We start from the raw sequence: 14,352 nt of genomic DNA on the forward strand, positions 1-14,352 counted from the left end.
GATACGTCAGCAAGAATGCCCGGAGAGGTGCGGGAATGAGCACAGATGCATCATAAAACACTCTTAGCAGCGCAATCTTTGCATCGCCACACAATTGCATGACTCAATGACACAGGGCATTCCTTTGATAGTGCTAAAATGCCGATGCTGTAAGGGACTACACAATGTATTCAATTTTTCTCAGTCCAGCGTGATCACGAACTCGTCTGAACCTCGCGACGAGCGCTTCCCTTCTGTCATCACATGATCAGACAAAGGTTGCACTTTGCTTTCCGCATCCCGCCACACGATTCCTGTTTTGAACTTGTCAAATGAGCGCCTGTTTGCCACTGCTTACGGTTATGTAGTTATTCAACAAAGAAACGGCAACAAACCATCGTAGGTCCGCATATATCACAAGTTTTGCTAGACCTGGCTTTATCACTATTCCTTTTTTTTTTTTTAATCTTGCCCACTTTTAGATGCAGCCACTGTATGCAATAAAGGTGGGAATAGAGAGCTGAAATTGAGTTTTCGAACCATACCAATACGGTGGCAGGAAAGACTAAAGACGCCTCTGTGAATTCTTATTTTGAGCAATTTTGAGCCCGTTTCTCATCGTCCACGCTGATTAGATTACTTTTTAAGGCACAGTTCAGCTGCAGCCAAATCTGTGATATAGCATATAAAAGGCATTGATGTTGAAAAGGGTGTTAGTGAAGGCCTTCAGCAAGTGGGCACCCCCACCGACAAAAATTCCTGGCTATGGACCCGACATCAGTAAATACAGTAGACTCTTCAGCATATGCAGGAGCAGCTGGTGTGCACAACGATGATATGAATGTTTATGTTAAAGTGTTCTACACTCTGTATTAAAATACCTGGCTTTTTTGTCTTCCTTTTATTTGGTATTTGTTTCAAGAGGTACTAATTAATAATGACATGCCTCTACTGAAAAACTCCCTTGCAGTTTTCATGCCGTACCGAGAGAGCTTATCAATGCTTGAGCATTGAGCTCAACAAGGATTTATACACACATTAACAAGAAACTATTATCACACTCACCTCCCATACGACCGTACAAGCTGCCTCCAAAATAGCCATTGATGGGGGATGTAGCAGCATAAACAAATATTGCTGTGCTTAAAAGGGATCCTCTCCTGTAAAATGCGACAAATATATATCATTTAGAAAAAAAGAAAGAAAAGAAACCATTCAAAACAATATACCAGGTCGAACTTATTTTGTTGTAAGTGTACATCACAGTTTATCAGGAGCAAACTAGAAAACTTGTTTTTTAAGGAATGCTAATCATGGACCTGCATTACTCCATGACCTGTCACGGTGGTCTAGTGGTTATGGGGCTCAGCTGCTGACCCGAAGGCCACGGGTTCGCATACCTGCCGCGGCGACTGCATATCAATGGAGGTGAAATGCTAGAGGCGCATGCAGTACTTAGATTTAGGCACACATTAAAGAACCCCAGGACTTTGCTTAAAGGGACACTAAAGACAAATAATTTATGTCAAAGTGAAAGCTCAACGTATAAAAACGTCTAAAACGGCAATATTATCAACAGTAGTGCCCTACTTACCGAGAAATTAGGCTAAATGTATCACACGATGAGCACCATGAGCGGGACATTTTGGAAATGATCCCGATGACATGAGAGAGTCCGACTACGATTAATAACTAGTAATCAAACCAGCTGCAATAAAAAAAAGAACCTTCCGTGCATCAAGAGATGTAATAAAATGCTGCTTGTTCGTTTCTGTTTGATTATGGAAAAAAGAACCTCTTTGGCATTGCCATGGAGAATGGCGCACGTGGTTCAAAGGTTCCGTTTTCACCGAACTGTGCTTCGCCCGGCGCCCTGCTTTGCTCACGCGGTCGCGTCTCAGTGGTAGTGTACCGCGCGCGTTTTGCGCGCTCGTGAAAGTTGCTCTGATTGAAAGTTCAACAAAATGCCGCATGCATGTGATGTTGCCGGATGCCCGACTGGTGCACGCCGCCACGCAGTAAAGGCGGGCAACGTTGGGCATGGAACAGTGACATGAAAAAGACCGCTTTTAGGCGGGTGATTTGAAGTGCGCTAACGCGATGTGGATCACTCAAACGTGATTTTATTTCAAAATAAGCACTTCCTTGGCACAAAAGTATCATAATGAGGTTTCTGGACCGCTATTTCAACAATCAACGTCGACTTAATATTTGCCTTTAGTGTCCCTTTAACTGCTTCAGCTTATTGTAGGTCTGCTTATTTAGCTTTTCAAGCTTCCCCAGAGCTTCTTGTTCCCCTTTGCCAGGAGAACGTCTCAATAAGTGCCTTCAGCTATCTGTATTGGCTGCACGGTTGGCATAGCATCCAGTGTACTGCACACACGCGAGCACAAAAGCGCACTGCACCGCTGTTCGCTGCCAGCTTGTGCGTGACCACCTTCAAGAGTAAGATGCGGGCGCCAAGAAACTTCGCCGCACTGACACTATCTTGTCAAATGCGCATGTATGGTACTGCAAGCATAACGCCGTTGTAAGCGTATTGCACGCTTTTATTAGGGGACGACACAAACGCGCTTCACGTCAGTCCGCTGCCACCTTCTCGTGCAAAGCCACTAGAGCATGGCTGAGATGCATCACATGCAGGAAGCTAGTTGTCGCAGCACTGACGCAACAAGGTACTCGCCTCACCCGTGCACAGTATGGGGTGGAGCGGTATGAATGCTCCCACGGCAAATGCACGCGTAGGTGACCACACGCAGCAGCGTCAAACTCGAAAACCACTGTGACCGGAGGGACATGCTATGCACAACTAAGAACCTCAGAGTCAACCCCGCTACGCACATGCCACTCGATACTTTTCGCTAAGCAGCGGTATATATCGCCAGAACTCACAGCATGGCGAGTAGAAGCAGCACATTCAGGGCAACGCGGCACATTTTTGCGAGGTCACGCATATTTACAACAACCCAGAGGAGCTTATGGCAGCACCACGGGAGCCTTCATTAGAAAGGTGCATAGAAAAAACACGCTTGGGAGCGTCTATGTGTTCTGCGAACGTCTAATTTTTTGGTATCCCTGGCACTGCTTGCAAAACCATGTCAACTCAACCTTTTTTTCCCCCCATAGAAGCTGACGTGGGCATCAAAATTCTTGCTTTTGGGGCTGTTTTGGAGCAGTTCGAAGCAATTTTTGCAATTTTTATGCTTTTCGAGCAGCTTGGCGCAGGAAAACGGAACTGTATCAAAAATGCACAATATGGGCAGCAGTATCACCCCCGTAAAAGTTATTTTGTTTATGTAGTATGCGATGGGTTTTGATGCTACACACTTATGGACTGAGTGGAGAGCAAGTGCTTCGATTCAGTGAACAGAGCATTTGGTGTTGTTGGGCTTGAGGTTTTGTTGGCAAGACACCACGGAGGACAGGGCATATTGCTTACACCGATTACGACAGTGTTTTTGACCTGCATTTATTTTGGCTTTCCATGTGCCATATTAGTACTTCTTTGAAGAGTACTATCAGTGCTAATCGTGAAAAGACTAACGGAAGCTCTGCTTTCAGGAACAATTGCAAACCTCATTAGTGCTTTAAAGAGGCCATGAGCAACACCTCGGGCTTGGTGAGAAAACACATCCTGCGTATAGCAGGCCCGTGCGCGGCAATGAGAGTGTAGAAACAGATCGCCAAGTTTCCATTTTCTGAGGCGCCTTCTTTTCACACATAGGCCTGTGCTCACTCTCTTCAGAGATGCCGGTACCTGCTGTTTGACATCGAACATTAAATAGCACGCTATTGGAAATTAGCCAACATCAATCAAAAACAGTGTTTGGATCAGATGCGCTATTTGCCATGGGGTGCCGGCGCTGCGCTCCATAATGTGCTGACATTACACAGTGAGCCACACTCATGGACAGGAATCACAATGAGAGGGAGCGATCATGTTTCATCACGCACGCTCAAGGTCATGATGCGCGTTGACCTAACTTTTCTGCCTCCCTGCCATCCCTGCCTGCGCAGCTTCCAGCGAGCTCATCAGGGTGGGAGGAGAGAGAAAGCACGTAAAACACATGACGAACCCCTATAACTCCACGATTAGTCAGGCAACATGCTCCGATACTGAGCTCATTCGATGATTACTTGAAAAAGAGCTTCATGAACCCTTTAACAGACTAACCTAGCAACTCAGATTTGTTTATATTTTGTCTCCACTGTCCCATAAAAAGTTAATTCTCTTTGGGCATTGGTAAATGAAAACACCCAACACTCACTCAGTGTAAAGTTCTCCCATGATGGCAAAAAGTATTACACAGAGAACCACCAGAGCAACTTGGTGGCCTGTTCCAACCAGGGCAGAGAACAACAGCGTATGTGTAGGTGGCCGGAACACATCACCATGTACCTGCTTCCAGCCATATTCATCGCCAAGATCTCGCTCCTGAAAAAAATGAAAAAAAAAAGTAATGCCATGATGTAGCCGTGCAGTACAAAGAGAAACTATATTCTATAAGGTAGGGCAGACGTGCCCTATATTTGAAATTCATAAAACAAACATCCCTCAGTGCATATAACTCCTCCCCTAGATCTAGATGCTCAGCAAAAGCACATCAAATTCTAAGCACTGTTCAAGACACAAAATGTTTTTCCAAAATTACATATTTTTCATTTTTACTTGTTTTGTCAAGCTTAGTTTCTCTATTTTCATGAAAAAAAAAACCAAGGTTGTATTTAAACTGGAAATAGGTTAAAATCACTTTTAAAGAGCACAAAGTGGCTATTAAAAACTACAAAGAGCTCATTGTCTAGAATCCCCTGGAAAAATATCACCTGGCTGCTTGCCGTTGCATTTCGCGTGAGGAGTTCACCAAAGCCACATGCTCAAAATAACCATGATTCCCAAGCTCTCATGATGGAAGAAATAATTTTAAAAAGCATATCTCTTCCACATAGACGAGCTTTCATTTTCACCTCTAAAATGTGTTCTTCTCAAGATGCAATTTTCGGCAACTTTTTTTAGTTTGGACATCATGTTTTGCTACTTCTGATGGCTAGATTGGGATGAAATTTTCCCCACATATTCCTTAACATATGAAGAGTGCAATTATCTTTTAAAACTTGATATCACTTTTATAATTATTATGAACTCTCATAATTATTATGGCTGAACATTGTACGACTACACGTCTTATAATTATTCTTATTCATTAACATGTCTTAAACACACTTTCTAGTAAGTTTTCTGCATTCTACAGTTAATGTGGAGCAATATGAGCCATTATGGCTCATAAATATAGAAGTTTAGTGACAGAAAAAGTGTGTCCAAAAAGAGCTACATTTTACACATTGTCATGGTACAAAACTAGAGCTATGCAAATTACTATAAAACTGATTACATATTTGAAATCCGCACAAAAATCTATGTAAACAGCAAAAAATTTTTCATCGCCCTAGGCTACAGATTAAAGAAACCTTTTTTTGGGGTAGTATCTCCCCTTAAAGGGGCCCTGCAACACTTTTTCAGCATGCTCAGAAAATGCTACCGATTGGTATTCGAGGCTCCCGAGAACACACGAGCCAAACATAGTGCAGCACACGGTCTGGGATTTACAATAAATTCGCAAAGTCAGCTAAAAAGTGTTTCCTCTTCTCTCGACAAAAAAATATGCTTACGGCGTCACAGGCAGGTTCCACACCATTGGCTGATTTGAACATGGCGTGCTCGGTAGTTACTGCGTGCGATCGCACTGAAAGTACACCATGTGTTCTAAGAAAAAAAAAAATATGTGCCCAAGGTCAGGAGGCGCGAGTGACGTACCTTCTTCCCCCGTGCCATCCCCCCTTGCTTAGCTTCCAGTGCTAAGCAAGGGGGGATGGCACGAGAGAAGAGAGAAAGCAATTACAGCGTGCGACAAACCTTTGTAACTCCGCTCATACAGGACGGATTCTAAAAATTTCTGCGGCATTCGATTTGTGAGGCAATAAGTTACTTTAGTGAAGCCATTTCATGGCTACTTGGAAAAGTGTTGCAGGGCCCCTTTAACCCACGAGTCACAGTAAACTAAAAAAATGAAACAGCTGACACCACCTTGAGAAGGCGGAGTACTAATGTTGACATAGTGGTGCACTTAGCACCAATATGGTTCACACAAATGACTCTTTGCGAATGGTTTCAATTGCCTTCTATGATTAAAGGTGCACTGATACAAATTTCACTGCTGGGACTGTCTGCGGGATCGATTTCTGTGAATACGCACATATCTACCAAATCTCAATAGCGAATATAGCTTGAACGGCAATTTATATGAATATTGAAGTTAACACGCTCAATCGAGCACTATGCGCCACACCTCGCAACACTGACATCGCCTAAGGTGACCTGAAGAGGACCCCCAACTTCCACAACGTCCTCACTGCAGCCGAGCTCCGAGCTGGCGCAGCTAGTAACGATGGTGTCATTGTCATCATTACCCTTCTGCCATGCTTGCACTAGCAAACTACTATTCGGCAGCTGCTCGAGAGTCCGTGCCTGCGGTGAATATGTGGAAATCTCAGGAAGGTCTTCAACCACCAGCTATAACGAAAACGACATCATGAAGCATGTGCATCAGGTGAAAGAATGCGAGCAAACAATGCAGGCAGTGCGGAAGTGTATCCCAATTTTGTGTCCTTACGTGGTTGAGTTTACCACCTTGCACATGCTAGGTGGCGTTAGTTGCACCAGGTGGCTTGTCATTCTCAGAGCTCTGCGAAATCAAAACTGAGACTGGTCGGTAATAAACAGACTAAATAATTATCTGCTTTCCATTCTGCAGAAAGCGATGTGTCATATTATGACTAATAGGCTATGTGGATCTAACACTAGAATGTAATCTTTTCATGACTAGGAATAATAATGGTTATCAAAAAATACCTACAAGAAGCAATGAAAATTTGGAATAAACTATGTCTGCCTCATCTGTTATTTTACAGCTCAATGTTACCTAAGCCATACTTCTGACTGAAAACTTCAAAAGAAATCACAAACCCTTGGTTAATAGAAACCACAGTTCACCCAAAGAAAACCATTTGCAGCTTTCACAGAATGGCTTCTTTAAGCATTACTGCACAAAACAAATCAAGACCAAGCAGCGCTTTCTGTAAACACACTGCACATGCATAGATATGAGCTGAAGGTTACTGCAACATGAAACAAGCAGCTCATTCGCATGTGATAACATCGTACTTGATAAAATCTTTGATTGATGTGTATGACTAAGTATAATACCGATATTTGATCAACTTAAAGGGGCCCTGAAACACTTTTTCAAGTAACCATCGAATGACTTCATTAAAGGAGTTTATAGCCTCACGAATCGACCGCCAGAAAAAATTTTTAGAACCAGTCAAGTACGAGCGGAGTTAGAGATTTGTTGCACACTGTAATTGCTTTCTCTCTTCTCTTGTCCCGACGAGTGTATTGGAAGCTAAGATGACATGGAGAACTTTGTCTTTTTTCTTTGAACATGCGGCTTACTTTCAGTCCTGACCTCCTCTATAAACTTCCGACCTACTTGTGCCGCCGCTCCCCGTATCGGCATTTTTTTTTTTTGTTCATTGGACTGCCTCTGCACACCATGGCGCCACAATTGACCGATCTATGCCCTCATCGCTTCGCAAGCTTGAGACTGTGGGCTTTGCTTTCAGTTGCTGCCTTGGCATGGTCTGCTTGTTCGGTGCGTGTAGTAGGCGCTTGCCTTTGTGACATTCGGAGGTTACTGCATGCCATCTGTGTGCGCTCTTGTTGTGTGAGACGGGGCTCGGAAGATGGCACCAGGCTAGAACCACTGTGCGAGCCGAGCCGGCCGATGGCCGACGCGGTAATGTGACACCGAAGTAAACCCCCCTGTGGCGAGTGCGGGTGTGCGGCTGCGCACGGGTCTCAGGAGAAGCAGAAGCGGGACGGCTGTGCAACTGGAGAGACGCTGTATTCTTGTCTCTCCAGCAGTTTTCTTTACTTTATCTAAATAAATGCTGTTCCGTTAAGGTAACCATTGTTTTTGACAGTCTTTCCCTCACGTGTCTTGAATCGTCATTGCGTCTAACAATTCAGAAGTGGGATAGCCTACGCCCAGAAGTCAACCACTGAGCCCAACCATGCCTGTCACTCGCAACGGAACATCTTCAACTACTCTGACAAGCGAAGAAGATGGCGAGTGGCGGAGCACCGACAATGGGGAAAGCAGCACAAGCCGAGGCATGCCCAACAGCGTATCGACCAGCGGCAGTCCTTCAAGCCACCGTACAGGCAGCAGTGAGGGAAGCCATCAACGGGATTGCACATCTCCACTCGCAACAGACAGTAGCCATGCATGTAATCGGCGGGGGAGAGACAGCGCGCCTGGTTCCTATGTTCGACCCAACTTCGTCAGACTCGCCAACCGTCGACGCGTGGACTCGACGTGTGGACGACTTAGCGGAAGTCTACCATTGGACCAACAGAGTAACATCTTGCCACGCGCTCGCAAAGTTGTACAGACCAGCAAAGATGTGGTACGATTCCATCCTGTCTGTTAACAAAACTTGGCCCAAGTGGAAGGTGGAGCTCAAAAGTGCCTTCCCCACGACAGCAGGAATGCAGAGGTTTCACCGGGAAATGGAGGACCGAATTTACATGTGAGGTGAGCCTACTGAGTGCTACTATTATGACAAATTGGCGAAAGCATGTCATTACAACATCAGCGAGGAAGCTTGTATCGAATATTTGATCCCCGGCCTAAACGATCAGGACGCCATCCGAGCCATCAGCACCCACACATATGACTTTCCAGAGGATCTTCTGCGTTGGCTCTTGAACTCAAAACATTCAATGGCAAGCGAATTTCAAAATCTTGCGGGCCACGGCAACAAGAAAAACCGAGCCGCGGAAATGGCCTTGAAAGAGAGTCAATAAAACCAACAAAACTCTGAACAGAGGAGGGAGACCGAACCATCCGGGCCAAGAAGGAAAACCCCCCTTCCGAAAAAGGAGGGCCGCTTTATTTCAGCTGTAACAAGTACGGTCACCTCTCTCTCAACATCCTGAGTCTGCAGCAGAGGGCGAGATGCAACATTTGCAACAGAAGTGGACACAAAGCCCAAAACTGCAGGGAAAGGGAAAGCGGGCCGCGCCTCTTTCAAAGTGTGGTGGATCTTAACATCCGTGCAGTAGACGGGGCCAACGAAAAGTACTTCATGCTGGCTAAAGTTAACGGGAGCGAACTGAGAGCGTACGTTGACCTCGGCAGTCAGTGTGTCACTATTTGGCGTGAGGATGCAGATCTGATCGGGATCAAATGCACGGTGGGGAACCCGCTGATGATCGGGGGCTACAGGTCAGGACATGTGAAGCCGTGTGGCGAGGCAGACGTTAACCTCACAGTCAACCAAGCAACAGCCGATGTCCTCGTGCTGGTTGTGCCGAACAAGTCACAGGCAATTCCTGTCATCGTGGGACAGCCCTTCACCGAGCAACCTCACGTTAAGATTGTGAGGCGACGGAACACCGTGCAGATCTTTGAGGAGGAGAAAAATGTGGATGAAAGTGACAACACGCTACAGTCCATCGAAATTCCAGATCTTCCAAGGTGCCCATTATGCCTTTAGGCCAAAGAGTCGATGGTCATTCCGCCGAACTACGTTGGCTTTGTCAAGCTCTACATTACGGGCAGTGAACCCAACGCAGATGTTTTTGCGGATGGCCAAATCAGGTGCCAAGAGGGGCGCGAACATTGCATTCCGTGTTGTGTCGTCAACGTAGATGCGGTGAACGAAACGTGCATTCCTGTGATGAACGTTTCGTACCAGGAACTCAACATCAAAGCCAATGAGCGGGTTGTGCGAGCAGAGGTAAGCCACCTCGATAAAGAGCCGATGCAGGACGTGAAATCAAGCTGCAGTGCCCCGCAACCATGTTCAATGGCGAGCGCAAATGTCAAAACAGGCGCAGCGTCACACCGGAGCACCGCGAGGAACCCGACTGACTCATCGAGGAGTATTGCGACTGTTTTACCGACGGCATTGTAGAGATTGGCCGCACCAGTGCAGTGGAAATGAAGATCGAAATTATGACTGCAGAACCTGTAAAGTATCGCACATATCGGCTTTCCTCTGTGGAGAGAGAGCATGCGAAGGTGGTCATCAAGGAGCTAAAACAAGCGGCATTGTTGACAACTCAAATTCCAACTGTGCAAGTCCTATCTTCCTTGTGCGGAAAAAGTCTGGAGAGCGACGACTTTGCGTCGACTACCATGCGCTCAACCGAGTGACGAAAAAAGACGGGTACCCACTGCTGTTAATTGATGATCAGCTTGACCGCCAGTGAGGAAAATGTCTTTTCACGAGTCTCGACCTCGCATCGGGCTATTACCAGATTCCTATTGCAAAGGAGTCCCAGCACAAGAGCGCGTTCATCACGCCCGATCGACAGTATGAGTTCGTCGGCATGGCATTTGGTTTGGCCAAAGGCCCGGCGGTAGTCCAAAGGATGATCAACGCCATTCTTGGTCCACTGCAATACACGGTGGCACTTGCTTACATGAACGGCATATTGCTCCTGATGACAACTGTAAACGAAGGACCTCAGTCCCTGTGAATGATCTTAGATGTCTTCCGTGGAGTGGGACTGACCGTGCGGTTGAGCAAGTGCTACTTCTTCTACGACCGAGTGGATTATCTTGGTTACGATATTTCTGCAGAAGGGGTGAGATCAGGAAGTGTCAAAATCAAGTGCGTCGCCAATTTCCCGAAGCCCGCTGACGTGCAGCAACTGCGTCAATTTTTGGGTCTCACTAGCGGCCCGCCACGGTGGTCTAGTGGTTATGGCGCTCGACTGCTGACCCGAAGGTCGCGGGATCGAATCCCAGCTGCGGCGGCTGCATTTTTGATGGAGGCGAAAGTGTTTGAGGCCCGTGTGCATAGATTTAGGTGCACGTTAAAGAACCCCAGGTGGTCAAAATTTCTGGAGCCCTCCAATACAGCATCCCTTATAATCATATAGTGGTTTTGGGACGTTAAACCCCAGATATTATTATTATTATTGGGTCTCACTAGCTACTTCCAAATGTTTGTTGAGGGTTACGCTACTATTGCAAGACCGCTGGCGAAGTTGACAGCCAAAGACGAGGCCTGGGTATGGATGACACAGCATGACGCCGCATTCATCGAGCTCAAGCAACGGCTTGTCGAGAAGCCTGTCTTGGCACATTTTTCGTTCGAAGCGAAAACGCAAGTGCATACGGATGACAGTAAGGACGGCCTCGGAGCAATACTGTTGCAAGAACAAGTGAACGGGGAGTTTCATCCTGTAGTTTACGCTAGCCGACGAACGTCAGAATACCAGGAAAGGTAACTACGAACTTGAAACGCTAGCGGTTGTGTGGGCCCTGGAAAAGTTTCGGATGTACTTGATCAGACTAAAGTTCACGGTGGTGACAGATTCCAATGGCATGCGAGCAACATTGAGCAAGAGGGATCTTCTGCCACGAATCTGCAGATGGTGGCCTTCATGTCCTCGCCACGTGCATTGAGATCGATGACTGCCTCGTGATTGCTCAACAGAACGACCCCAATATAAAAAAGCTGAAAGAGCGACTGAGCCGAAGGCAGCACCTGTCTAACGAAAAACGGCGTGTTCAAAGCGAATGCCAACTCAGCAACGGCAAGCTGTTCAAAAAGGTGCACGAGGGCGATTCTGCACCACGACTTCTCTGGGTGGTGCCAAGGCACGCGTGCTGGCCCGTAGTGAAGGCTTGCCATGATGACACCAGACATTTTGCTGCACAGAAAACACTGTCAAAACTGAAGGAAACATACTGGTTTCCTGGCATGAAACGCTATGTCAGACAATATATTGCCGCATGCATCGAATGTCTCGTTCACAAGGTTCCCGCTGGGAAGAGGCCAGGTAAACTGCATAGCATTGACAAAGTCGGCAAGCCCTTTCACAGCATCCATATCCATCACCACGGTCCGTTCGTGAGAAGCAAATCCCGCTATGCCTACATATTCGTGGCCGTTGATGGCTTCACGAAGTTTGTGTTACTGCGAGCAGTTCGGAACACATCGGCGGGACCGGCCGCCCAGTTTCTTTGCAATGTGGCAGGCATTTTTGGACCCCCAGCTGCATGGTGATCACCGATCGCAGAATTGCCTTCACAAGCGCCAAATTCAAGGCAAGGTATGACACCTTCAGCATCAAGCAAGTGAAAAACGCCACTGCGACGCCACGAGCTATGGTCACCATGGTCAAGTCAAGTGATACAATCACATGATTACCCCAGCGGTCGCGAGCTTGACGAAGAACATGGATGGCAAAGACTGGGACAGAGTGTTATTGCACGCTTCAAGCAATTTCTCTCTTCCTTTGTCCCGACAAGTTCGCTGGAAATTACACAGAACGGGTGGCAAGAAGGTTATGTGTGGTCCAAAGGTTACATTACCAAATGACATGGCCTTGAGAATTTTCTCCTCTTTTCTTTGACCATATTGGCTGCTACTTCTGGTTATATGTGTATGCGTGGCACTGGCACACGGCGGTATCCTGTGGGCGTCTGCACTACCTACATGACATAGCAAGTGGCCTCCAAGACTATGCCTTTGCACCCCCACTTACTACATATTTTACCAAGCAGAGAGCAAGCGATTTTTGGCTCTCTGACACAAACCTGTATGTTACCTACAGCATGCAGTGCAATAATATTTGGCTAACATGTTCACAGAAGCCTTACTATAGATTGGCACCATTTTCAGACTATGTTCGAAAAACGTTGCAGGGCCCATTAACATAAAAATGCATGCAGACATAGAAAGAAAAATGAATCACTATAACATCTGCTGACACTGTATTCTGCCAATCAGTGTGCTGTTGGACTTTGGTTATAACAATAGCCTACTTTTGTTTGGCGTTGCACAAGTTATACCCTTTTTGAGCGCCGGTGCACACTTGTTTTATAAAATATTGCTTTCATTAACTTCTCAGTTGTGTGTTGTACTGATTACCATAAACACTTGTCAAGATCTTACTCAATAAAGTTAATTCAGAATCCATAGCAAACAGTATCATAAAAAGTATATGCTCGATCATGTGGCGAACACGTGTGCTGCCATCTCAACATCGCACATAAGCGGCTTCGTAGTCACTCACGATTTCACCAAAAAAATCGGCAAAGGGCACCTTTATGAAACTAAAGAACTGAAGGTGATGTTAAATTACTTGAAATTTGACTGCTTCCATTAAACACCATTCTTGATTTAGTGAAACCTTTACCGGCACATAAAAATTCACCAAACGATGTCCTGGCTGCCGTCTCCTGTCCCCCATTCACAGGTGAGACAGAACTTTTTCGATTACTGGCTTTTCACTCTTAACTATACTGTAAAATCCCGGTCTTGTTACCGTGGCTTCACTGCTAGATGAAGCTATCCAAAAGAGCTTCACAGTAGCATATTTTACCCTGTCTAAGAATTTCTTTGCGTACAGTAAGACACTATTAAACTAACGCTATAGTTGAACAATGGTTTATATGTCTGGCTTTGAAGTCAGTGCAGGCATCTGGTTAACTGCAAAAATGGACTGCAAATTTTACTCGATTTGTGAAAGTACACTTACTTGGCTTGACTGGTAACTATTTAAAATAAGAAGCTCACAAAAAAAGCCATCCTAATACGGATCATAAAAAACGGATGATGCTGCCATTGCTGCTATTCAGTGCAATTTACAGAGCACTGAAAATCTCAGAAAAAATATGCTGAAATTTGCATCATTTTCTAATCAGCAGGTGCATTAGTTGTCAGCTAAGGTGTTATCTAATGACTGTTAATAAGAGAAATTACTAGCCCTACACCTTTGCCATGATCGGTTCAACAGCAGTATATACTACGCTCATTCATGGCACATTTAGACGAAGTGAAATTTTCCAGCTGTAGCTTTTTATAGTTAGATCCATGAAGCAACAAATCTGTCTGTTTTGTTTTACGCCCTTGTGAAGTTGTGCTTGCACATCTATGGTGGATTCTGAACTCAAAGCGTACCATGTTTTTACAAAAGTAAAATGCCCAAAACATAGCTTTTTGATAACTTCACCGTTCCTTTACAAAGCTTTTAATTTGATACTTGCAAGTTTGAGAAGCAGAAAAACTGTCACCTTTACATTGGCTGACAGCAAAATCATGCTTTTCCAGCTAACTGATGCAAACTTTACCAACTGCTGTTTTGCTAGCACTGCTTAGTGCATTAATAATGCACACTGTATGTGTGTGTACACGTGTGCACTTATTTTTTTGCCTTTCTTAGAGCACATGCCTCTGCACTGCATACACAAAAATGTTCACTTCTTTGCACATGAAATAAAAAAAAAATCT

At 45.5% G+C, this 14,352-nt stretch overlaps 1 protein-coding gene across 2 annotated transcripts in view; it reads right to left on the minus strand.

Annotated features, from left to right (window-relative positions):
* Positions 1–14,352, minus strand: part of LOC119402212 (transmembrane 9 superfamily member 3) — a 57,253-nt gene that overhangs the window by 22,657 nt on the left and 20,244 nt on the right. For both annotated transcript variants that reach the window (XM_037669351.2, XM_037669346.2), the window contains exons 7-8: positions 4,248–4,414; positions 1,045–1,139 (exon numbers count right to left, since the gene is read on the minus strand). In XM_037669351.2, the coding sequence (XP_037525279.1) occupies positions 1,045–1,139; positions 4,248–4,414 (262 nt within the window). The remainder of the gene's footprint in view (positions 1–1,044; positions 1,140–4,247; positions 4,415–14,352) is intronic.

Source organism: Rhipicephalus sanguineus, chromosome 1 (assembly GCF_013339695.2).
Source record: "Rhipicephalus sanguineus isolate Rsan-2018 chromosome 1, BIME_Rsan_1.4, whole genome shotgun sequence".
NCBI classification, from domain to species: Eukaryota; Metazoa; Arthropoda; class Arachnida; order Ixodida; family Ixodidae; genus Rhipicephalus; species Rhipicephalus sanguineus.